The following is a 26563-nucleotide window of genomic DNA, read 5'->3' as shown; positions in this document are numbered from 1 at the left end:
TCCCGAAATTTGGCTTGTATTATTATTTGAGGCATTTATCGAATCTCTGCAGAAATTGTATAGATCGGATGACTATAGCATACAGCTGCCATACAAACTGAACAATCGGAATCAAGTGCTTGTATGGGAAACTCTTTCATTTGACGAGGTATCTCCACGAAATTCGGCACGGATTATTATTTAAGGTAACAATGTAATATTCAAAGAACTTATTCAGATCGGATGACTATAGCATATAGCTGCCTAAACTGAACAATCGGAATGAAGTGCTTGTATGGAAAACTCATTTATTTGACGAGGTATCTTCATGAAACTGGATTATTATTTAAGGCAATAATCTAATCACCAAAGAAATTAGATAGATCGGATGCCAATAGCGTATAGCTGTCATATTAACTGAACGATCGGAGTAAAATGCTGGCATGGAAAATTCGTTTATTTGACGAGGTATCTTCACGAATTAGGCATCAGTTATCGCTTAAGGCAACAAATTATTACTCGATACCCGATAGTAATTCGATAATTGTTAGTAAAAATATAGTTTACTAGTGACAAAAAGTTTTGTGACTGCTATAAAGTAATTTAAATATTTAAAAAAATAGCAATAATGGGTGAAAGTGAATCAAATGAGAAAACTACCCCCCTAAAATTAAAAAAAATTCACTACGAGCAAAAATATTGTAAATCGTGGAAAGAAATCCCAGAGTTTGCAATTTCGATAAAGCCTAAGAAGGAAATAAATGTTTCTTTTGTACCGCATGTAATTGTGATTTGAAGTGTGGTGGAGGAAAATTTACTATTTCTAAGCATGTTGCTAGACCTGAACACATGAGTAGTGTGAAAGGTTTGTTTGTTTCGGGTTTTCTGTCAGGTCCACTAGGTTACAAAATAACCTTCTTGTGCTTATGATTTATTACTATGTTATTTGGGAAATATTAATTAATCTTTGATTTATCTAGATACGGTTCGTCAGCCTACAAATTGTTTAACCAAAATATGTATTTTTTTAAAGAATAAAATAGTAAAAAGTTTGTATTGATATAAAAAAATTTCATAATTTTTAATAAAATTTAATATCATATTTAATAAAAATAATTTAATAACTCTAACTACAATAATTCCTCAGTAAAATCCTGCTGTTCAACCGACAATTCGTTAATATTTTTATTGTAAAAATCATCTATCATATATCAATAATTTAGAATACATTGATGTCAGAGAAAGTAAGCTGACAACAAGACCCACAAAGTTCAGTATGACTATGCTCCTTATCATAGATATGGCTCTATTTTGAAGATCCATTAAAATTTTAAAGAAACCAGACGTAAGACTTCCCTAAAGATTGATATCGGCAGCTTGAGGAAGTCCTACAACAACCTTCATTTAGAACGGGCGTGTGGCCTGAGCGCGTGGCTTGAGTCAGCGAATTTGCGTTCTTACGCTGACCGAAAATTCTTCGCGTATCGCTTCGTGCGAATGTTAATACCATACAACGGAAGGAAATCGGACACCCGAAGTGAAGTCACGTATGCAGCAGTGAACGGCTTGCTTTTAGGTTTAGGTGTAGAGCAGTAAATTTCCTACAAGACTTTGAGCTTTACAATTTAAAACATTTTTTTCCATTGAGTTATAAATTTCCTTCAAAATTTTTTAAACGAAATATTTTTTTAAGTAGTTGGAAGCGAGATATGAATTCTTCTATCTGACAATAAGTAAAAAAAAACTGTAAAGCAGAGGACCTTTCCGTAAAAATTAAGAGCTCGTACTACGATAGACTTTCTTAGAGGTGTCTATCAACCAATTTTTTAGAGTACTAAGCAAAAAAAAAAAAGTAGTTACTGTGTACCATTTCCAATATACAGGTGATTTGTCATTACTATACCTTCTTCTGAGAAGTTCGTTTTTATTTGATACAAACGAGGCGTCGAAATTTGAGTCGCTCGAGTAATTGGACCATAAAGAGGCGTAATAATTGCCTATGTCATTTGAGTATATAATTGGGCTATTGGGGCTATTTAACATACGAGTATAAGGTTACTTTCAAATAGGAGCCAAAAAGCGTTTAATGTCAGCCCATAGTTTCTGGGATTTGTTGACGAGGCGATATACTCGGTGAGTTTATGTAGACAAGCCCTCTCAGCTTTTTTAAGATTTTTTCGAAAACTGCTTTGGCAGATTGTGGTTAGAGCAAGTTCTTTTGTATACTATCCAAACTGATTTTTTAATCGTAGCTTTATTTATATTATCGACAGGAGGGTGTGATGCAGAATGCAGAGTTGTAGAAATTGTGATGCGTAGGAAAGCCGTCGTTTTAAAGTTTTTCGCTAATATAAAGTCTTCTAAAGCCCTAAAGAGGGGCTGAAATCGCCCACTATAATTACGGGTGTTTGGATAGGTCCGATTATATCGCGTCGGTTTTCTTATCGAAGTTTTATTGAGGTGGAATATATACTGTTAGGATGGTTAATTTAAATCCAATAAAAATTTCTACTGCTCAATACTAAAACGTGTAGATCGAAGTTTGTGTGGAATATCTTTTTTTAAGTATCAAAATAAAAAAAACAGCGCAGACAAGTCTTGTGCGACTTTGCGACAAGTTGGAGAAATAGGTAGCATATTGTTTAGGTGCGGTGTTAAATGTAAGCTGTGTCTTTTGCAATGATATAACTCTTACTGTGGGTTCATTTATGAGTAATACTAGATCTGTATAATTGTCAATTCATATCAGGAATGTAATTTGACAATTTTTATTTGTGCCGAATTTGGTCCGAAAAATTTGTGAAAATGTAGTTGAAAGTGCCGAAATTAATCATATTTGAATAAATTTTCTATAAAAAAGAAATGTTTTTCAAACAATTCATTAACACCTATGTGTATACATAAATTAATAAATAAGTCACCTATGATAGACTTAATAACTACATAGAATAGTTACATCAAGTTTTCTCCATAAGTTCATTCTCACCTATCTATAGTCAAAATAATGGTCAACAGGTAAACAAAGGGTTAAATTCGGGTATAACCGAATATTTCCTACACTTACAACTTGCCAGTAGCAAAGCCGGAGAAATATGTACTAACAAGTGTATGGTATATAAAAAATATTGCGAAAGAATTCAACATTATTTATTCGACGAATAGGTAGGTAGGTAGGTAGAGTGGCTGTCTGACGACGCACCTAGGCCTATAGGAGGCCAGCGGGACTAATATTCCCTCACTCTATTGTCTCCTCTCTGAACCAACCTGTGCTTTTGATGAAGTTCATAAGTATAAATAATTTTATATGAGCAACTTCCGATACGTCGTCAAGGAACCCTCGACCGATAGTTGCGATTCTTTTCCTGTGTAGAGCATTACAATCGTATAGAAGATGTTTTATCGTCTCCTCTTCTTCTACCTTCTGACAGCTTGTACAATAGTCGTTGTAAGGTACACCTAGCCTGCTGGCATGTTTACCAATTAGACAGTGACCTGTAAGTACTCCTATCAGAGTTCTTATGTCATTCCTTTTGAATTTAATAGTCAGTTTGTGCGGCTCATGCTCATATTAGTTGAGAAAGTTAGTGATTGTCTCCACCGAGACTTAGCAAGATTTATAACAAGTTTGCTAATTAAGTGTTTACAAGTTGCCAGAGGCATAAAAATTCCCTCTTTTTCAGAGGTTAATTGTTAAGTGGTCCCTGTTCTGGCTAGTTCATCTGATTCACAGTTATTAAGAATATCAATATACATTGGAACGAATTGCAGGTTTACCGTGAAGTAGGATGTTAGATCCCCTAATAGAGCAAGACATTCATTCACTATCTTTGATGAGACTTGCTATATGCTCCTTCTTGTGAGTACACTTTTCGCCAGTACAACAAGGCTTACTTTGATAGGTGTGATCTCCGCCTGGAAGACACTGCGGTGGTCTGGTAAACGGAAGGCGATTTTGGTATCTAATTTTGCAGAAAAGGCACCACCTTCCACTCGATTATCTAGTTTGGACCCATCTGTAGATCCTAATCCCTGCATTCCTGTCCACCTCGTCCCTTTTCAACTCTTCACTGGTAGGAAAGGCAATATTGCGAACCGAATTCAGTTTAAATTTTTCGAATTACGAAAATCCGTAGTTATGGGAAGAAATGGGAACTTCCTAAGTATCATAGAATGCCCCTTGTTACCGGCGTCTAGTAGGGAGCATTCCCTCCCTTTTTCTTGCAAAACAGATCTGTTGGTAGTAAGTGTAAAATTACGTTTAGTGCCTGGCCTAGCGTTGTTCTGAGAGCTACACTAATGTATATACCTGCTGCTCTTTGTATACTTTCCATACGCCTCAACGCGTATTTCTTTTCCATTATTGGCCACCATACCAATATACCGTATGACATGATTGGTCTGACAACCGTTGTGTAGAGCTAATAAGCTATCCGAGGCGTTAGCCCCCATCATCTATTTACAGGTGTAGAGTGCCGTAGATCCGTTCCTCACCCTAGTATCCAAGTTTTGTTTCCATGAAAGCTTCCTATTTAAGATTAGTCCTAAGGAGCTTTCCTTATCTCCAATTATTAGTCTGCGACCATTTAATACTGGGAGCGTAACTACTGGAGTATTATGTTTTCTGGTGAACAATACTAGCTCCGTCTTACTAGCATTTAACTTTAGTACGCACGATATGGCCCAACGATTTAGATTGTCTAAGATTGTTTGCATACGGTTTGCGAGAGTATTCGGGATTTTACCTCTAACCGAAACTGCTACATCGTCAGCGTAGGCCACAACATGTACCTCCTTCTTTTTTAGATCCACCAGCAATTTATTCATTGTCAGGATCCAGAGGAGTGGAGATAGGACGCCTCCTTGAGGTGGACCCCTTTGGACAGATTTTCACACTGTTGACGCTCCCAGCGTTAAAATTTTTGACCTGCTCGTAAGCATCTGTTCAATTAATTTTCTGAAAGGTTCAGAGATGTCCAGATCCTTAAGCGCACTCAATATGGCCCTAGGCTGGATATTATTGAAAGTTCCTTCTTTTTCTGTGGATTTTCCTTGAAACTATTATTTGCCCAGCTTAGGTTGCTTTCTGACACGATGTTTATAGGAGTGTTGTATATTTCTGCTCCGCTGTCTTGAGTACACTCTATAGTAAGTCGAGACGCTTCCGCCGTGTTCTCGATATCATTACAAAAAGATATCCAAGAATTTCTTTTTGCTCTCTAAACTTCCTTTTTGTATGATCTAAGCAGACTCGTCTCGGGAAAGCTTAGTTAAATTGAACTGCTTTCTCCGTTCTTTCTGTAATTTTTTTAATTTCTGGAGACCACCATGGGGGCCTAATTCTACCCCTACTTTGTGTTATTGGACAAGTCACTTCAAATGCTTGCCGTGAATCGATTAACGAGGATGTCGAGATCTTTCCTACTTTTGGGCTGAAACGGCGGAATCATAGGGATACGTTTTTCCCGTTTCCTGTTAAGTAGTTCTTCCGACACAAGTGTGATATCTAGTACTTCTTCTCAGTTTCTTGTAACGAACGTTGGTTTACCAGCAGCAGCCCCTTTGGCATCTCCCCCCTCCCCCTGCCAGCCGTGTTTGTCTGCAGGGTTTGGGTCTGGCTGTCTCTGGGGCTACTGCTTTTTGGGGCCAGCTTTAGCTTTTGCCCTTGTGCTTGCCTTATCATCAGGACCAAGCTTCGCTCCTGTCCGTTTGCTTCATATTCATAGCAGGTCCCACGAGCATACTCCCCGCTACGCAAGTAAGGCTTTCTTATTACGGAGGGCGTCAGATATTCGTAAAATCCGTTCGAGACTGTGCTATTTAAGGACCTCCAGTCAGGTTGATCCTCGACACGAGTCGCATGACACCTTGGTCCAACACACAGGTAAGAAGTTTGACCGTCCCTAACGACTACGGCTGGGGCTGACTGTTGCCAGCTCATCCACGCTTACGTCGTGAAATTGTGGTTTCTTTTACCAGTCGGCACCCTCAGGAAGGGTTCAGCGGAAGATTTCTGCCGACCTAGCAGGAGCGTTAAATAATCCAAAGGGCATTACCTTAAATTGCCATAGAATGTCTCCAACGCTGAAAGCTGTCATTTCTTTGTCTTCTTCATTTACCTCCACTTGCCAATAACCACTTTTCTAATCAAGTATTGAGAACCATTGTATGCCTGATGATCATCGATTCTAGGTAGTGGGTAACTGTCTTTTTTCGTTTTTATCCATGTAATCTTCTTCAAGAAATATTTCGCAATTTATCACGGCCCAAATCTCTTGACACTGCCCTAATAAAGCTCCTTTGGAGAGTTTGATTGGTAACTTGCACTCATTAAGTACTCTTACTGGAACACGTTTATCTTGTCTTGTCATAGCCAGGGGTTTGCCTACAAGTAAGTTTGGTCTAAGTTCTTTTGTGGCCTCAACAATCCACAACTTGTTTGGCCCATAATCTTCATATATTTCTGACCAAATAACTGCTTTTGATGCTGGTGGAATCTGCTGGCTCTCTATTGTTATCACTTGTCTAACATTGAATTGTACATATTATCGTAACCGAACATAAGTGGCACTTCCATATTTGTAGAAGTCATAATCCTGTTTTCCTTGTCAATTTTGATTCCTTGATTCGGTAGAAAGTCTACTCCAATTATCACTTCGTCGCCGATATCTGCTTATATAAACATGTGTAACACGGCTGCCTTTCCAATTACGATCTCCCACGTTGCTTTTCCGAGAACTTGGGTATCTTATCCAGTTGCAGTACGCAACTTTGCCGATCGAATTATGGAATGTGATGCGCCCGTATCCAGAGTAAGTATTCGCTTTTTGCTACACATCCACTAACGGTAACGTTAAGCTTATTAGTGTAAGTATGGAGATTACGGGCATTTGTTTGCGAGAGCCAGCCCGTGCTCTTTTTAACTGGCTCAGTTTAGTTTAACGATTGGTTGGATTTGACATTTGCTTGATCTTCCTCAGCTTTGGTTCTAGCAGTTTATCGTCGATTCTGATTTGTTCTGGTATTCGTGTTCACCACAATACATATGCAAAAAAAGTAACTATACCTCTTGTGATTGTTACATTAATATATTAGACTACCGTTTTCATGTTTTTGATCACATTGAGATAATAATATTTTTCCTTCGATTAAGCTTATTTTTGTAATCTTTTTTTATAACATTTCGCATTGTAGCCAGATCAGATAAAACACTTCTTTTTAGGTATTTAAATTAGAACACCCAACATTTATTACAATAAAAATTTATTATACGAACACGGATGCGAATTCGTAGTTGCCAGAATGTTCTAGTGGCAAACTTTGCTAAAGACCTACTATACAAGGGCTGCCGGACTGTGCAGTAAACACAGTTCTAGTTAGAGTGCTGCGTTGTTGGAATTATAAAAAAGATACGTGTAAAGGCATTAAATTGCGACATTTATTTAACAATCCAGTGATCGAACTCAAGAGTGAGTTACAAGGTAGACGAATTTTTGGAGAAATTCGTTACAATATGTTGACCTTTTAATATTGACCACGACCGTTTGCGCTCGATGTTGTCGTATGTGACCCATTTTTCATCGCCAGTCACAATCCGCTTCAAAAACGGGACGATTTTGTTACGATTCAGCAGCGATTCGCAGATGGAAATTCGGTCCATCATGTTTTTTTGCGTTAGTTCGTGTGGCCCCAAACATCGAGCTTCTTTTTGAATCTAAGGTTATGCAAATGGTTCCAAACAGTTTTCGGGCTTATCTTTAGTTCCTCAGCAATTAAATAAGTGCTCACGTGACGGTCTGTTTCCACTATTTCCATGATTTTATCGCAATTTTCGACGACAGGCCTCCCGACGACCTAGCAAACCACTTTTGTGCTACACGTTCGTTTGCAGTATCGGGCCCATAAACTAAATTAATTTTTTCAGCCGCTTTGGCTGCTTTTTCGCCTTGAACTTTGACGAGCGCTTACAATGTACTGAGTCAATCAATCGAAAAATTGTCATCTGAATAAACACGTTTTCAGCGCCGTATAGTATGACATGCTGCGACACGTAACACTAGTACTATGGACAATAACACCATCTCTTAGATAAAAACCGAACGAACTTTTTACTTTACCTAATATATAGAAAAACTATTAAAACCTTTTTTTATGATTTTATGGTATATTAAAACGACGGACTTTTGAACTTTCAACACTTAATAAAGTGATTTAAACTTGTTTGCTCTCAATTAATAAATGTTTTTTTTTATAATTTTCAATTGGGAATTAATGCTACGAAGCTCCACATCACCAAACGCTTCATCAGGTACATTAAAATTTCGCATTTTTTTAGTTTTCAATATTTTATATATCTTAAACGGCGGCAACAAAATTTCGCCGTTCATGTGTGGTAGGATTTCAATCTGGTCGTTACAGTTAACTGTCAAAGTCGGGTAGGTAATTTACGATCTCGATTTCAAGTGACAGGAGAGTTATACATCAGTTTTCGACTTGTACGCAACCCGAGTAAAAAACTTTAAGATTTGCGCCAACATCCCTATAAGACGAAGGTAACCAATTTACTACTACACTTGTAAAGTTTCACCTCTACATATTTAAAGCTTCAAAGCTTTTTGTTTTTAAGTGGAAAATTCTGTTGTAAGAGTAGTAACATACATCAAACATAATTTCTTAATGTATGAGAAAGAGGGCCATATATAGACACTGAAAATTTTCCAGATATACCATTTTTCATCAACAACGACCGCCATTACTAAGATTTTATTTAATTCATTTGAGATTTTAATGCAAAAAACATACACCGCCGTGGAAGGTACTGAACATTATGATTTTCTGATTTCTGTGACCGCAATCGATCGAATTGGTTCTAGAGTGCCAGTTCATAGATTTGTCGTTTAGCCTGTGATATACATGCAATCTTCTGACAAATATTAGCTCTTTTCGACTCTATGCTGGTCGTTAGGTTAGGTTACATTGGCTGATTGTAACGTCATACATAGACCTACAGATCTTTTGTAATGCCAAATGGAGGTTCATTATTAATAAGAGCGGAAGTTCACGTCGTGCAATATGACATGCTTTTTACGAAGTTTAATTGACACTTGATACCTAATTGTGATACCGAGTTCTAGATAAGGCAGGAACTTGTTCGTCCCTAGTATAGCTATGTCGACTGCTATGCATAATTTGTTTGCTTTAATCTGAGCAATCTGGCTTCGTTTCATTCTGCAATAATCTTTCTGCAGCTTAGCAGAGCTTTTATATGTTATGATTGCGGGCTCTTACCCGGATGCCTCCAGTTTATTAACGTTTGCGCAAGATGTGTTGAGCTTTCGATAGGTTAGTCGAGGAAATCGTGTGCCTAATGTAAGCATTTAGAATCTTTTCGAGTGTCTTCAAAAGATATGAGGTTAGATTTGTTGGTCTATATTCTTTTGAATAAGGGGGGACTCCTTTGCACGCCTTTGGCATGAATATGACCCTCGCCTCTTTCCAAAAGATAGTTAAGCCTTAAACATCTTTCATATTTTGACTGATTTTTCTATAAAGCGTCTATATTTGAACTCACTCTTGATTGTTAAATAAAAGTTCCAATTTAATGGCTATACACGGAAATTCTGGCAACTACGAATTCCATGTCTAGTTGATCCTGGCAATTTATCGTCGATTCGATTTTCTTCTATCATAAGTGCTCATCACAATATCATCAGGTATGGTGCCAGCGTTGTTGATACATTCCACATCTTGGCTGGAAAAATACCGTCCATACCAGAGGATTTAAACCGTTTGAAGCCGTTGATTGCCCAAAGCATTTTGTCCTTTTATATGATATCGGAGGGGACGTATTCTACACTATTTCCTACATGTTGGAAGCTAAAGCGTCCGTACACTCTGGAAAAAGCATGTTAACAAGATCTTCAAGTGATTTCTCAATGCAACTAGTTCACTATCCAATATTCGACCTTGATTATTGTGTTAGTGTATAGTGTTACACCTAAAACGTTCTTCGAGGTAGGCCCTATTTATGTTGGTTCCTCTCCACTGCTAGCAATAGCTAGATTGTCGTTGGGATAATTGCTACCCCTTCCCGCATGGTGCGCATTGGCGTCAGCATCTATAACCAGGGTTCTTTCTCTCTTTCTCAGCCGGCAAAGGCGAGCTTGCTTTTATGAAGGTTTATCTCAAGGGTTCCGGTTTTTGAGGCGAAAATACTTGTTACTTACGTCCCACGCCATTATTTGGAGGATGTAGTTCTGGCAGCCATCCTTCTTGTCGGAGATCGTAAACTTCTGTCAGCACATCAGGATTTTGCTTTTAAAAAAGTTACAGCGCATCCCTCGGTTTTACCGTGCGAAGTACAAGTACTTTCGCTTTCGGAATGGTCGGGATGCAGCCTCGGTCAACTTTCTCGAGGACAACTCTTCCCACAGGGCCTTGAAGGTTCACCACTACTTCCTTTACCAATAGCAGAGAGAGTCATTTTTTAATTTTAGGATTTTGAATCCATTTAGCCAGCCCGTTTCATCAAAATTTGGCATATACGTTCCCGGGTCTCCATCCATTTTCGGGATAAGCGCATCTAGCAGCGTCAGCTCCACTCCTCTTTTGTGATTTACCCCAGTGGGTTAGTTCTGACCGCTGCTGCCGCCCTAGAGGTTGAAGTTAACCTCTACCATAGCTATGCATCCCCCTCCCCCGGTGTCGTATGCAAAGCATGGTTCCCAGAAGGCGATGGATGAATAAATACCCCTGACTAACGACCGCCTGCCCTAATCGCCCAGCCGCGACGGTGATGGTAGCAACGTCCATTGCCCAGTCCGCGCGCTTGGAGGATACAGCTAAGAGGATTACCGCCGACCAATGCTGATCGCTACTGATTTTGTAAGTACCAATTACAAAATGAAAATTTTATACAGTTTAGGTTGAATGTGCAGTTAATATGTTAGTGCATTTCTATTGGTAAACCGAAAACAATTCTGAAATTGTTTAACTATATTGTACTTATGCAATAGCACACATAGGTAATAGGGTGGGCCGAAAATCCGTTTTTTTAGAATTTTCATTATTAATACCGAAATATTTTTCTTTGTTAAAAAAAAATATTTTCAAGAAAAAAAAAATTTTTCGGTCGACATCTTAGGCTTGCCAAACTCAGTTAAAGTTAAAAGTTTTTGTAAAATTTTTTTTCTTACCTTATAGCGAAATTGTCGTTATTTCAGTAACAATCAACTGTAGAAAAATTGTTTTTATATTTAGAAAAATTAATACCATATTGAAAAATCTCATGTTTTGGAGGAAAATCGCAATTATCTCAAAAGCTATCAACTTTACGTAACTTTACTATCGGACCTTTTTTGTAGAGAATTAAATTTATATAAAATCGATACAGATAATCTGTGAATTATATAATTGAAATTCGGGGAAAATGTTAATTTTATAATAATATACCCTTGTGTCAAAAATGGGTTGAATCGGATCACTTTCCCTTAGCCCCCTTAGCTTCCATATCTCTATAATAAAGATTTTCGAACTTCTAGTTATACCACGTATGATTTCGTCCAAAATGGGAGTTATTTCAATTAAATTAAGCGAGCGTGTTTTTCCAATAATATGAATTTCTTTGTGCCCAAACTGGATAAAATCGGGCGATAACTTGCCTTAGCCCCCATATAACTGATATTCACGATTTTGAATCGTTCGATTGACTTTACTCCATACATATCTTTATATTTATAAAATAGCTTAAAATAAATTCTCAAGTATAATATATATATGACCTTCAAAATAAGTTAATACGATACCAAATTTGATTGAAATCCATTCACCATTTCGTCGAACAATAAAGTTTCTTTTGATTTTCGTTAAATTTTTTAAATATAAAGTTGTGGACACACCTGAAGGTATTTTCCCGGCTTTGACCCTTGCCAGTTGGAAGAGTATGAAATGTTCAGTTACACCCGAACTAAGCTCTTCATCACTTGTTGTTTGCTTTATTTTCCTACATTGTTTATAACAGTTCAGTAGTATCGTAATATGATATTGTGACGAACACTGATGCGACAAAAAAAAAAGAATCGACGATAAATTGTTAAAATCAACCAGACAGCGAAGCTCGTAGTTGCCAGAATGTTTGAATAGCGAAGTTTTGTAAACGATCTACTATATAAATAAGCGTTAAGTTGTTTGAATTAGAAAAAATACATAGCAACTTATTTGGGATTTGACTATACTAGAAGAAAACATTACTGTTAGGAATATGTGTTTAATTGGAATTAGATGAAGAGACAGCGAAGATAGAACAAAAGAAAAAGGCTCAGTGTTCATCAAAGGTCGCGGACGTGAACACGATTTTGTCTGTTAATCATCAGATATCAACTTAAATATTGACGACGAGCAGTCGAAAGAGCAAGAACCGTATACCAGTATAGGTGTATTCACAGTTGGAAGAGCAGGATAAAATTAGGACTGAAGTTGATGAGCCTTTGTAAGGAGATCCTGATTGGCGAGATGTAATGCATGAAAATAGCTTAAGAAAGTTCAATTGCAAAGGCATATTGGGCAGGACGGAGTAGTTTGAACTTAATGAGTGGCTGCTTGTATAAAAAAAATTGTACAAGATAAAAAAAAACCCAAAAACTTGGTTATTTGAATTTTCACATACATTTTGAGGTTATGTGAGAAAAGTCCATATACAAAAGATATAGATCTTTTCATTACCTACTACATTGCGATACAACTTTTTACTATAGAACTCATAGTTTAATTACTCATACTTATGATTTTCGAGAATATTTGGCTTCTGGAAGGTCTTCTTTAAGTCCTACAAAAATCTGCTAGCATTCCTACGCTCTATTTCCCTTGATAGCGCTTCTGAATTTAGGATATGTCTTGAGGGAACCTCGCCTAGTTCATCACTTATAGCACCCGAATTTGAAAAAAGAAATCCAGATGAGAGTCCAGCATATTACAAACCGGCACCATGTAAGATGGGTCAGTTAGCAGAAGACAAGTTTGGATACTGGTAAGTGTGTTTGGAGTTGGTTGTAATGCCTTCTGTTTGAGTCAAACGAAAATAACAATCACTTACATGATCCTTTGGTTCGGTCCAAATCATATATATATGGCTGGGTTTTTGTTTAGCCCAACCTTTTAGCAGTCTCACACACGTTACACAACATTTATGTGGAACCCAGTATTTATCGTAATTCCTAATAGGAAATTTAAAATAGTCTAAATACCACTGTTCAATTAATGACGTAAAATTACGACGCTGAGATTTAAAAATGAATTCTCCATACACATAACAGAAACTGTCGGGGTCGTTAGAACATTTTCGTGGCACATTTACGATGTAACAAACTATATATGATGTAAATTAGTCGAATTAGTTATACAGTCGTATAAATAAAGTTATTTAACAAAGACACGTATAGGTCAGAAATAAATATGTAGCTGACACAAAAAACTGATAGAAACAAAATAATTATATATCGTTATTAAGTGTACACCAACAAAAACATCACAATTTTCATGTAACAAAAACAGTGTTTAACAGTGTTATCTATCTGGTATATTATTAATTGTTTGCGCTAAGCAACGTTTTTTATATCGGTAGTGTTTAGAATTTGGAAATCGGTTTTAGGCTACAATAAATTAGTTTGGCAATATTAAATATTTTATTGGAAGTAAGTGGGGTTTTGTAGAGTTTTTGAACTAACTTCTCCCGTCTTTGATTTAAGACTGCCCTGAGTCGTTATACATTATGACCAGAAAGTTTCCGGAAATTGTTATTTAAATGCCGGCGCTGATTAGTTAGTTTGCACTTTTTTTTGTTAAGTTGGTAGCACTGTTCTTAATTACTATGCCAAAAATGAACGCTATCTGTCAACCAGTTTGTTTGCAGCAGCTGTTGAAACCAGTCGATCTCAGTAGTGTTTTGCGATTTTTACAATGAACAAAGAATTTGTATCAAATTTTGTATTTCGAACCGAATTTCGTGTGCGGAATCGTTGCGAGTGTTAGAAAAGGCTTATGGCGAATCTATTCTATAGAAAACCCAAGTCTAATATTGGTAGACATGGGTTAAGGATGGTCGAGAGACCGTCGAGTACGTGCCTCGTTCCGGTCGTCCTTCGACGTCTACCATTGACGATAACATCAAAACAGTGAATGAAATCGTGCTCGAAAATCGTCATGCGAGTGTTGAAGAGATAGAATGTAAGCTAAACATCGGCCGTAAAGCAGCTAGTTTGATTTTGACCGATAACTTGATCATGAGACGCGTCAATGTTCGGATTTTAAGACCAAAAACTCCTTCAATATCATCGATCAACCACCGTATTCATCGGATACGATTTTTTTTTGTTTCCAAAACTCAAGTTATCACTCTGTGGAACCCGTTTCGACTCGATTGATGGCGTAAAATAAAATTCGTAGAGAGAACTGAAGGCGATCCCAGCCCTGGACCTATAAAGCATGTTTCGATAATTGGAGAAAGAGGTGGCATATGTCTATTCCTTTAGAAGGAGCATACTTTGAAGGCGACAAAATATTTATTAAAGAATATTAAAATTTTTTCGTTTTATTTACAATTTCCGAAAACTTTCTGGTCTTAATGTATATGTAATTTAAATGTGATTTCTTTTTTTGTTGAGAATGAGTATTATAGTAAATGCAAAAATTATAATTAAAAACATTGTAAATGTTGACATATATACAATTTGGCGATTTTTTATTAACTCCATTTAATCAAATCTTTTTAGTAAAATATCGTTGAATACAAATTATTCAATTTAGGTTTTAATATTATTATTATAACTAGTATCTCATATACGATATTTATGTTAGTTTAAATATTTTTTCAGTATTTTTCCATATTTTGTTCTTTGTATAAATTGCGCAACCGTTAAGTTTCCAAATAATTTTCGTTTAAAATGTTTTTGTTTTCCTTAAATTTAAATGAAATCGAACTACAACCACGGCTACTTTCCATATAACACAATTTTAAATTTCATCTGATTCAAGTATGCAAATCAAACAAAAATTTATTTATCGGCACGAATAAGGCCTCTAAAGTATACCACCTTTTGACCAAAAATTATCCAACTAAAACTGTAGGTACCGAATATGTGGACTCAGCACATATAGTTGACTTTTTACCGAAAATAGCGGTCAATGTGTGAGATATATAATTGAAATTAGGAGAGAATCATTTCCTGGTAATAGTATGTCTGTACGTCCTAAATGGGTTGAATCGGGTCAATACATCCATTAGCCACCATGTATCTAAAAGAAAGATTTTCGAAATTCCGGCTGACCGCATTAATCGGCCAATATGAGAGTTTTCCAAACAAAATTTAATGAAGGCGTTTTTCTAATAACTGTGCATCTTTTTGCCGAAAATAAATAAAATCAAGTAAAAACTTGCACTAGCCCCCATATAACCAATATCAGGATTTTCAAACCTCCGGTTGACTCTACTCCTATTATATTGGTGATGGTATATGAGGTACCTTAATGAAACTCAGAGAGCATCTGTATTTATTAATAATATGTAGTAATGCCAAAAATAGATAAAATCGAACGTACTCTATACAAGGGGCGTTCCAAAGTAAACAGTAAAAAAGTAACAAAGTAAACTGTAGTGGCGCCATCTATATGTCGACTAGTGCGTTAGAATCCTTTATCGACTTCCAGTAAAAATTTCATGACATTTCATCTATTGGAAGTGAAGTTATTGCGTTTTAAGCGTCAGTATGTTTTTGTCATCGGTGCGAAAATGAGCTTCGGTTTTTTTATTTTAAAATTGTTAAAACTTTTTTTTAAAATTAGTAAAACTTTTACTGAAACGTTTCAATTGATGAAACAAGTTTATGGCGATGATTGCCTACCCCGTAGCAGAGTGCACGAGTGGTTTCAACGTTTTCAAAGTGGTCGTGAGGACATAAATGACGATGAACATGTGGGCCAACCAAAATCCGTGATCACCGAAAATTCCATCGAACTGTGCTGCGGTTCGTTCCGCACAAATTGACTGACGACCAAAAATTGCTCAGAATTCAACATTCGAAAAATCGGGCCTGGAGAAGTCAAAAGTGAAGACAATGCTGATTTGTTTTTATGATTTCAAGGGTATTTTCCACAAAGAATTTGTTCCACCCGGCCAAAACGTTAATGCGGTATTCTACCTTGGAGTTTTGAAGTGTTTGGTGCGCCGTATTCAACGTGTTCGGCTCGAATATCGCGAAGATGGAAGTTGGCGTTTGTAATGCGCCGTCTCATCGATCGACGCTTGTTGCAGATTATTTGACCAAAAATCACATTTTAACACCTGATATGGCACCGTGCGACTTCGACCTTTTCGGAAAAATGCATTTGCCGATGAAAGGAAAGCGTTATGCAGACGTGGAGGCCATTTAAAGGGCTTGCACCAGCATACTGGCGGCCATACCGGGCAACGAGCTAAAACACTCGTTCGACATTCTTTTGGACCGTGCAAAAAGCTGTATTAAAGCAGGAGACTATTTTGAATAAAATTAATTGATTTTGCCGATACAACCATTTTTTATGTCTTTTTTTAAAATCCTGTTTACTTTGTTTTTACTTCATGCTGTCTGTGTGAACTACCCAGGGCCGTGGAGGTCCTATCTTGGCCACTCGACCGGAGTGGCGGCGCAGTGCGCCAACAAAGTGCATGACGCAGTATTGCGTTGACAGCATGGGACCACGTAACTCGTGGTCCACTCTCTATGTGTCTTAAGGCCTGAGCAGGTCTTAAGATGGCTCCATCCATTGCATCTACTGCACCTAACAGAGGGGGAGTTTGGATGGAGCCTTCTAGTACAAACGCAGCAGTAAAATTCCTCGGGGCCCGAGTTAGACTCGATGCCAGCACGGGTCAGAAGGATACGGAGCAACCCCCCTGCTGCTAGGCGTTGCTCCAATGACGACAAACTTAACCTTGAACTTACCGATCCAAACAGGGTTAGATCGCCGAAATAGCAGCCCTTGGCCGGATAAAATCCGGGTCAATGCCGGTAACGTAGAACCGGCTGTTGTGGGAATTGCCATTGAACATTGTTGCATATCCTTTGTTGGCAAAAACAGCGGTACATCGTGCTGCCATGGAGTCAACTAGTTTCTGACATCTTTCCACGTGAATCGCATTCCAAGTCCGCTCAATAGTATTGGTTTTCGGCTGACAATTAAACACACCTTTCTTTAAATGTATTAATATCATCAATTCCGATTTTCAAGTTGACGATTTGCACATCAACTCAATATACATACATATGTATTAAATTTATCCTCTTCGGTTAAGTTTATGTCAGATTTACCTCACTTGAGGATGATTTTAATATATTTTCCCTGACGGGATGACCTCCATTTCGAAATCGAGACACCAATACTGAAAGAATTATCTATCGAAAATTTTCATAAGTATGTTTAGAACTTTTGAAAGGTTTTCCTCCGCGACCTAATGTCTATTGTATTGGAATTTGGAACGTCGCAGAACCGGCAGTTTGCAAAAGAGGCCAGGCCCAAATTAAATAAGTGCTTCTTGAGCTTACATGCGTGTGGCCACCTCCTAATCCAGGGGGTTATGCGACTCCCATGCCCATTAGATGGTTTGCAGCCAGGAGGTCAATTAAGAGGTCAATACTGTGTCCGCTATCAAACGGAGTAGCGGGACTCGGAGCCACTGTCAGGGTAACGCAACCCAGTCTATTTGGGGATGTAGCGGTAGGGTGCGCCTTCGACCACCCAGACCGCAAAACACATGAGCGGACAAATAACGTCACAGGAGCCACCAAACTCCAAAAGGGCATTTATGCACAGTTGGCAGGGACAGCGCAGATATGCGGATGCTTTCCTTCCATGGGGTGAACTTCAAGAGAGGTATCCTACAGCTAAACTGCAAGGACGAGAGGTCCGCCAACTAACTAAGGGAAATCGCTCCCAAGCTGGTTGGCTGGACAAAGAGGGGTCCCGTCCTCTGCGCAAAGAGGGGACCCATGGACAGCATGACGGTGTTCCACCCCAGATGTGCAGGCAAACCATATGAGTTTGCTCTCGGGCTTGTCAGAAACCAGAACGAGGGCATTATCACCTCGACCTGGCGAGTGGTCGACAGCAAAGACGAGGATACGGGATGGTGGCTGAACCTATATGTGGACGATGAGTCCTACAAGCTCATCTAGAAGAAAGATTTCCGCCTGAACTATAGGTTCAGTTCAGCACTTTAAGCTCAAGACTGCTGATAGCGGAACTACCGAAAGAATGCTGATTGATGAAGATGCCACTCATACCGGCGCCAACACGGCAAAGCAGGCCGCTACTGCTGAAGCTATGGTGGGAGTTCCCACGGAGAAGCCGGGCGCATCAAGAGGGCTACTCCTTATGCAGAAGCTTCTAGAGGGGCTAAAAGACCTAGTGGATGACAGTGCGGAGGACGGCGACGATTAAGACCGGTTTCTCATGGAACCGACCCTATAATTGTCGGCAACGTGGAAGCTGCTCAGGTAAACCAGTACCACGCGGCGTTAGCCTCGGCTGTTATCCCGAGCAAGTTCACATCGGATAACCTGGGCATCCTGCTGATCCCAGAAACATGGGTCCGAGGCCTCAAAACTGATGCAAACAAAGTAATCTGGGATCTAGAACTTGTATAGTAGTTAGGAACGATATTGATTTAATTTGTATTTCAGAGTTCCTATTGCAGGAAAAACAAGTTGCCCCTGATCCTAGGATGCGACGCAAATGCCCATCACACGGAATGGGGCAGTATGGACTGCAACACCAGGCGTGGGTCCCTCTTGGAATACATCATTAGTAGTAATTTAAGTGGAGAAAAATGGTTTTGAACCCACGTTCTTAACAAGAAATATGAGGGAGGTGCTGGACATCACGTTGAGCAACGAACTCATGATTGGACTGATCTCACAATGAAGGATGCCATCAGAGGTCTCCATATTACATCACAGAATCATATGGTTCGTGCTAGAACTCCTTTCCTAAGAACACGAAATAGGGTACCTTTCGGCTACGGCTTCTGGACTGGAAAGCAGATTGTCTGCACCTAACCAGTCCATTATAAACGCATATTACTATAGCTGTCCCCTAAAAGAGATCACTAACAGGCCCAACTGTCCTTGGTGGTTAAGCAAACTCTCACACCTTAAGAAAAAAGGTACGAAAGCTTTTTAACAAGGCCAAACATACAGGGAACTGGAAGGAATATATATGCAAACTAACTATTTATAACAAAGAAATTAGATCCGCAACACAGCAAAGTTTTCGGAACTTCTGTGAAAACATCTCCTCAACACCGGAAGCAGCAAGGCTGCACAGGGCTCTGGCCAGAAGCAAGACTGACACAGTATTAACGATTAAGAGATATACGACCAGTGCGGAAGAAAGAGCTACGGCTCTTCTGCTCACGCATTTCCCAGAAACAATTCGGCAAGACCAGTGTCACCCTGTGGTCGAATATAAGCCTTCTCACTGATTGGATTGTCGCAAGACAGCTGTTTACTGCGGACTCGATCAAGTGGGATATGGCTTTATTCGCGAAATTTAAGTCTCCGGGGGCAGGTAACATCTTTCTAGCACCAGCCCAGCGCTGGCGTATATCTCGAAACTATGGCGTATTGCAAAGGTGATCTTCATACCCAAAGTAGGAAGTAAAGACCATTCATTGGCGAAATCCTTAAGGCCAATTAGTCTAACTACCTTCTTACTAAAGAGTATGGAAAAGATCATAGATTACGAAATAAGATAAAATGTGCTGTACCCCTACATGCGAATCAGCAGACAGATAGACTAATACTGCTCTATATCCCCTGTTAACCTCAAAAATCTGGAAACCTCAAAAAGCTGTATGAAGGTGTGGTGATGCTATGTGCCTTTCTAGACATCGAAGGTGCTTTTGACAATACGACTCACGCAAGCGTGACAAGAGCACTGTAGAAAATTAATGTGGCAGCACCGGTACGCCGATGAATAGAGCCGGAATGCACACTAAGATAGTTAAACCCACAATAGGGGACATTAGGATTCGTTTCCGCACAACAAGAGGCTGACCATAGGGTGGAGTTCTATCCTCCCTATAATGGAGCCTAGTCGTAGTCGCTGTCAGGGATATGTGGATGACATTGTTATTTTAGCCAGGGGCAAATTTACAGACACTCTCTGCGACATCAAACAATGGCGATTAGGCCTGGCAAAAGGATGGGGCAAAGGGGTTGGATTGGACATCAACACCGTTCCTTTCACGAGACGAAGGTCCATGCCCGGTTTCAGGAACCTATCCCTTGAAGGCAGAGAATTGCAGATTAATAATGTGGTCAAATATCTGGGCCTCACGAACGATTACACTCTATGGTAGAAGCAGCATGTGGACCAGAGCATGGTCAAGGCTTAAAAGCCGCTTATGGTCTGCAATCGACTTGTCGGAAAGTCTTGGGGCTGTAAGTCAAAGATTATCAAGAGGATGTATATAATGATCGTGAGACCGATTATTACTTATGAGGCGGGACTTCAACTATCAAAGCTGCAACGACTTGCCTGCATTTGCGCATCGGGTTCAATGCATACGTGCCCGACAGCAGCACTGGAAGTCATGCTGAAACTCACACCGCTACGTATAGTAATCAACAAAGCTGCCATACATACACTGCTTCATATGACAGCAGAAGGGTTTGGCAAAGGGAAGGTAATTTCGTCACAGCAATTGAAGGCCCTAAGTGATGAAATAACACTGGCTCTTTTACCAGCATTACCAAAATCGTAAAATTTACTAAGAAGTTTAAAGTTACCCATGGCAGTAAGGCGGAATGGAATAATTCCACGCTCGACCTGATAAGGATAAGCACAATCAAATGGTACACCAATGGTTCAAAAGCCAAAGGAATTTGTGTAGAAGTTGCAGGACCACGTACTAAACTCTTCATCCCTCTAGGAAGTCTTTGCTGTTTAGATATAAACCAAAAACGCAACTAACGCATCGAAAGTATCGCCATACTCAGCGAAAGTCAAGCGGTCCTTAAAAGCGTTTTCTGCTAAATAGCCTACCAGGCTATAATCAAGCGCACTTTATCTGGGTGACTGGTCACAAGGGTATAGCCGGGAATGAACTGGCTGATGAGCTTGCCCACAGCTTCCACCAGAATGGTAGGATAAGAAACTTACATTGCGGTTGGTCCTCATACCATAAAGAAGCTGCTCCGCAAGGAGGAAAGAGTAGGCAGGGAGAAGAATTGGCCATGGCTTGCGCCAGGCTACGTTGCTAATGGGTGGACACAACCTCAGCAGGTTGAAAAATGTAATCAATCTCTAGAGGAACGAATTCCAGCTAATGTCGCATTCTACACTTGCCATTGTAAGCTCAAGAAGCACTTATTTAATTTGGGCTTATTCTCTTTTGCAAACTGCCGGATCTGCGACATAAGGCCGGAAACTGCAGAACACCTGCTGAAAAAATGCACAGCAGTCTGCAGACGCAGGATCAAGGCCCGTGGATCCATGTTTCTGAATAGGCATCACTTTGTCTGAATATCACCTAGCAGTATATTGGAATTTATCAATGTGCTGGAGCTAAATGAGTTGATGTGACTTAGGGTAGGACACAATAGACCATAGGTCTCGGTGTTGTTTTTGTTGTTGTAAAGGTTATCTAGTCCCCTCTTGTGTGGTAAGCTATAGTTTGGTTGTCGTCGAGGTCATCTAACGGGAGGCCCAGGAAACATATATTGGGTATGTCGGAGTCGATTCTGTATAAGGAGGAGGAGGCAACTCAATCTCTACGTCTGCGATGGGTGGTGGTTTGACTCCTAGTACGACATTCACTGAGAGGGAGTTGATGAAGGTGTTAATGGCTTCACTGTGAATGGTGGTCAGTGCTTGTCTTAAGTTCGTTGCGTCCAAAGTCTGGCCGGCGTACTGTCTAATGTCGTCGACGTGATCAAGGAAGAACGTCTTGATGTTCCTAGGATTCGGTTTCTTCGTCTGCATTGCACTACATCCAGGCGACCATATTGCAGTAGCATAATTTTAGACCGGCCAGCCCATTGTCTCGCCAAGAGCAGCCGGCAAGCGATTTGAAGATTTTGTTGCGGCTCTGTACTTTGGCAGTTATCACGGTTGTGTGAGGAGTGAAGGAGCACAGACTGTCTAATGTAACGCCTAAAATTTTAGGGTTGGTGACTGTCGGAATTTTGATGCCATCACTGAAATATCTAGATCAAGTCTATACTCCTTTGTCCAGTTTGTGAAAATGGTTGCTATGGATTTAGTGGAGAGTGTCAAGCTCCTTGCAGAGAAAAAGCGAGAAAGGTCGGAGAGATAGCCGTTTACTTTCGAGCACATGCTATCGATTCTATTGCCCGACGTCAATATCGTGCAGTCATCAAACTCCCTCTGGTGGCTGGGGAGTATCGAAATATAGAAATTAAACAGTAGCGGGGAGAGGACACCACCTTGCGGAACCCCCTGTTTAATTCTTCTAAGTTTGGAGTTTTTAGTTCTTTTTCTGCGCTGCCAAATTACTATTTTTTGTGAATTTGCCTATACAACTATGGACACCGAAAGTTAACGTTTATTCGTTTTTTTTTTTTTGTTTATTCGTGCATGAATATTTTATTTGGTAATATTTATTCAGTCGTAGAAAATTTGTTTACCTTTAGCGGTGGCCACATTTTATCGACCAAATCAAATTGAAAATACTGTTTATTTTATAATTCGTAAATTATATAAAAACAAGTAAGGAAGCGCTAAGTTCGGATGTAACCGAACATTTTATACTCTCGCAAAGTCAAATGGTATACTCGTTTGAGATTTCTTTGTGGATTGGCTGATATTTTCGGTAGAAGGTCAACTATAGGCACTGGGGTCCACATATTTAGTACTTAGGGGCTTGAACAGTTTTGGTTCGATTTAGACAATTTTTGGTCACAAGGTGGCATACATTAAACGTATTATTCACGCAAAGTTTTACCCCGATATAATCATTGTTGCTTGATATGCATAGTGGAAAGTGAAAGAATCAGAAGGAATTGAATATGGTGTTATCTGGGAAATAGGCGTGGTATAGTCCGATTTAGCCCATTTATAACATAGAAATATGAAGAGAACGTTATGCACCGAATTTGGTTGAAATCGGTTAAGCAGATCCCAAGATATGGGTTTTCACCTAAAAGTGGGCTGTGCCACGCCCACTGTCTAATTTTGAACGCGTTTCCTATAAAGTCATCTCATACCATCCCAGAGATAAAATTTAATGTCTCTGGCGTTTTTAGTGCTTGATTTATCGCGCTCCCTGTGTACCAAATAACAGTCTTGTATCTTATTGCGGAGCTTAGTTATGGCAATTTATTTGTTTTTGATTAATGGCGTTTTGTGGGCGTGGCAGTGGTCCGATTACGCCCATCTGCAATACCAACCGTCTCACGGTACCAAGAAACATGTCTACCAAGTTTCATAAAGATATCTCAATTTTTACTCAAGTTAATGCTTGCACGGACGGACGGACAGACAGTCACCCGGATTTCAACTCCTCTCTTCATCCTGATCATTTATATATACATAACCCTATATCTAACTCGATTAGTTTTAGGTGATACAAACAACCGTTAGGTGAACAAAACTATTATACTCTGTAGCAACAGGTTGCGAGAGTATAAAAAGTCGCAACGAGGCTAATAGTCATAAAAAGATGATCGAGATTATTGATACTCTAAAGGTATCAATGGAACGTTATGGACAATGTTTACTGGTAAACAAATTATTGGCACTAAAAATATACGCATTAACGTTAGAAAACTATTTTGAAGCAATTATAGAATATGTGGAATATTATAATAAGTTAAGTGTTGAATTGGGGTTTTGTAAAGTTCCAGATCAAAGAAATTCAACATTGAGGTTAGGGATTATGCTATACCCTCTATGACAATGTTACTTTTTCTTGTAGAACTCCTTTTTGCGTTAGGGGCCTGCGGTCGCGCTTCAACTGAAAAATAACCCTGGTCGGTTCAACACCGGGGTTAATCAAATGAAGGAAACTAAAAGATTTATTAGTGTCCATCAACGATTTTGATTCCTGTATTAGGGGTATAATCTCTCTTTTTATTTGATTTTTCTTCGTTTGCAAAATATATTAGTAAGGCAACACTTGTTATTTGACATTTACAACCCTTTTGTTATTGTCAAAATTAATAGAATTGAAGAATACTTTAAATATTGAAATAAAGCTATTTTTGCATCATATAGTATATATCCCCGAAATCCTAGGACGGTATTCTAAAGCCGACCCTCTGTAAATGTAAATTATGAATTTTTATTTTTCTGTTGAAGCGCGGCCACAGGCCCCTAACGCAAAAGAAGTTCTACAAGAAAAAGTAATATTGTCATAGAGGGTATAACATAATACTTAACATCAATGGAGAGCATTGATAGTTATATAGTTTTGTCAACATGGAACCCATTTGTTATTGTTCATATTACGAAAATTGTGTAGAAATAAAATTCTTATTTTAAGCAAATACTTAAATATTTAATATAAAATAAATAGGTAGAAACATTGTAGTGAAGTGTTAGTGTGTAATAAGTGCATAATATAAAAGAAAAGATAACCATAAATCGAGAAATTGTTAAATGAAATTTTCAACTTAAAATGCAAATATCTCGAAAACTATAAGTTTCCGGCGGCAATAATTATATATATTCGTGATCTGGAGAATTTCCACTATCCAACCATACCCCTCTTAACCCTGAAATCGTGGGATGCTAAACTAAAGTTTTCCCGAATAAGGTTGACCGGCAATTTTTTTTTTTTTTTTTTTGAAACGCTACAAAACCATTATTGAAACTTATTACAAATTAAATAATTTTTTACGTCAATTATTTCAATTAGAATTTTCTTCTAACAGTAACCTAATACTTAAATATAGGAAACATAAATATTCTTATTATATTCTTGAAAGCATATATATACATCAGGTTTAGTTTTAACTTAAAACGGATAAACATTCAACACATTCGACTTTCAAGACAATTTTCGGCACATTTTGTATAATGGATACAAATCCACATTTTATATTGCTATTAGCAGCAGAAAACTTACCAATTCGTGGTTATTGCACACAAATATAAGTTATTTTTTTCAACTTTTTAGCGATGATTTATTATATCCAAATCAAGAAACAAACAACTGAAAATATTATATCCTTCGCAAATTTGATGGCAAAGCTTCTAAACCCAAATTGGCACCGACTCGCAGAAAACACAGGCAACGTTAAAACATTCTTGTAGAGATGCCACTCTACGGTCAAATCCTATATAAAACCTTAACCATGAAGTACACGCAAGATTTTTATCTGGTTTACTTTACGACTTCGCTTGAATGTTTATACTTGTATATTCGAAGAAAAGCAAGCATACGGTGTGTCATAACGAACGCTGTACAATTAATTTTAGTAATGCATAAATTAATGAATTTTGTTTTTAGGATGCAAATGTAATAAAAAACTTTGGTATAGAATCCCCGAATTCGGGTAAAAAATGGATATGAGCGGATGGAGATATTCTCCAGATAGAGAATATATAATATAAACATTTAGCTGCAGGAGACTTATAGTTTTCGAGGTACTTGCATTTGAAACCCAAATTTCACATATTAAGGTATGTAATTTGTCTACGAATTATGAGTTTTACATTTATATTATTCAATATATGATCTATTAACACACCTTTAAATAGGTTTTACACATTTATTTAATCATATTTTATGCCCAAATAGTTTTAAATGCTAATTAATTAAACAATTTATAACAAAACTTTACATGCAAATAAGAACCGGTAAATTTTAGGTTAGCATCCCCCGAGTTCGGGGTTAAAATCGGTATGCACAGATAGGGGAGACTTTCTTAAGGATATGTATACATTTAGTTGCCGCTGACTTACGGTTTGTGAGATAAGCCTGATGTCGTAAAGTCCCGCTGTTGTCTTAATAACTGTGTCCATAAGAACGTATGTATTTTAATATTTCACAGATGCTGCCCGGTTCTAAGTTACAAGGATTGACCCAGATTTTATCCGGCCAAGGGCTGTTATTTCGGCGAACTAACATTGTTTGGATTGGTAAGTTTTAGTTAAAGTTTGTCGTCATTAGAGCAACGCCAAGTAGCAGAGTTGCTGCGCATCCTCCTGACTCGTACTGGCATCGAGTCTAGGCCCCGAGGAATTCTTCAGCTGCATTTGTCTTGTCTCGGAAGACAAGTACCATCCTGCTATCGACATCTTGCTTATTTTTCGGCCGGGGTTGACGCCAGATAATTCCTCATCATACGTATTTAAAAAGGCTAACTACGCAGCCCTTAATACTTCTCTCCTAAGAACGAATTGGATTGACCTCTACAAATTCGAGACTATTGACAGTAAGTTGGACTTTCTCTATGCAAAAATCTTTGAAGGTGTAAACCAGTTTGTTCCAAGCCGAGTAACTATCCATCTTGGTTCTCACATGATCTCATTCACAAAGCTAAACAGAAGAAATCTGCACACCTGAGATATAAAAATCGGAAAACTAAGC

At 38.5% G+C, this 26563-nt stretch overlaps 1 protein-coding gene across 2 annotated transcripts in view; it reads right to left on the bottom strand.

Moving 5' to 3' along the window:
* The window catches only part of Fs(2)Ket (Importin subunit beta Fs(2)Ket), a 61650-nt gene extending 36404 nt beyond the window's left edge, over positions 1–25246 (bottom strand). The window contains exons 1-2 of one of the 2 annotated variants that reach the window (XM_070106640.1): positions 25097–25237; positions 13067–13187 (exon numbers count right to left, since the gene is read on the bottom strand). In XM_070106640.1, coding sequence (XP_069962741.1) covers positions 13067–13093 — 27 coding nt within the window. In that variant the 5' untranslated portion in view covers positions 13094–13187; positions 25097–25237. Of the gene's footprint in view, positions 1–13066; positions 13188–25096 lie in introns of both variants that reach the window. The other variant, XM_070106641.1, reaches the window with a different exon arrangement.
* Positions 25247–26563: the final 1317 nt, after the last annotated feature.

Source organism: Bactrocera oleae, chromosome 3 (genome assembly GCF_042242935.1).
Source record: "Bactrocera oleae isolate idBacOlea1 chromosome 3, idBacOlea1, whole genome shotgun sequence".
Taxonomy (NCBI): Eukaryota; Metazoa; Arthropoda; class Insecta; order Diptera; family Tephritidae; genus Bactrocera; species Bactrocera oleae.
Note: the sequence above shows the minus strand (reverse complement) of the source record. Positions and strands in the feature narration are given on the sequence as shown.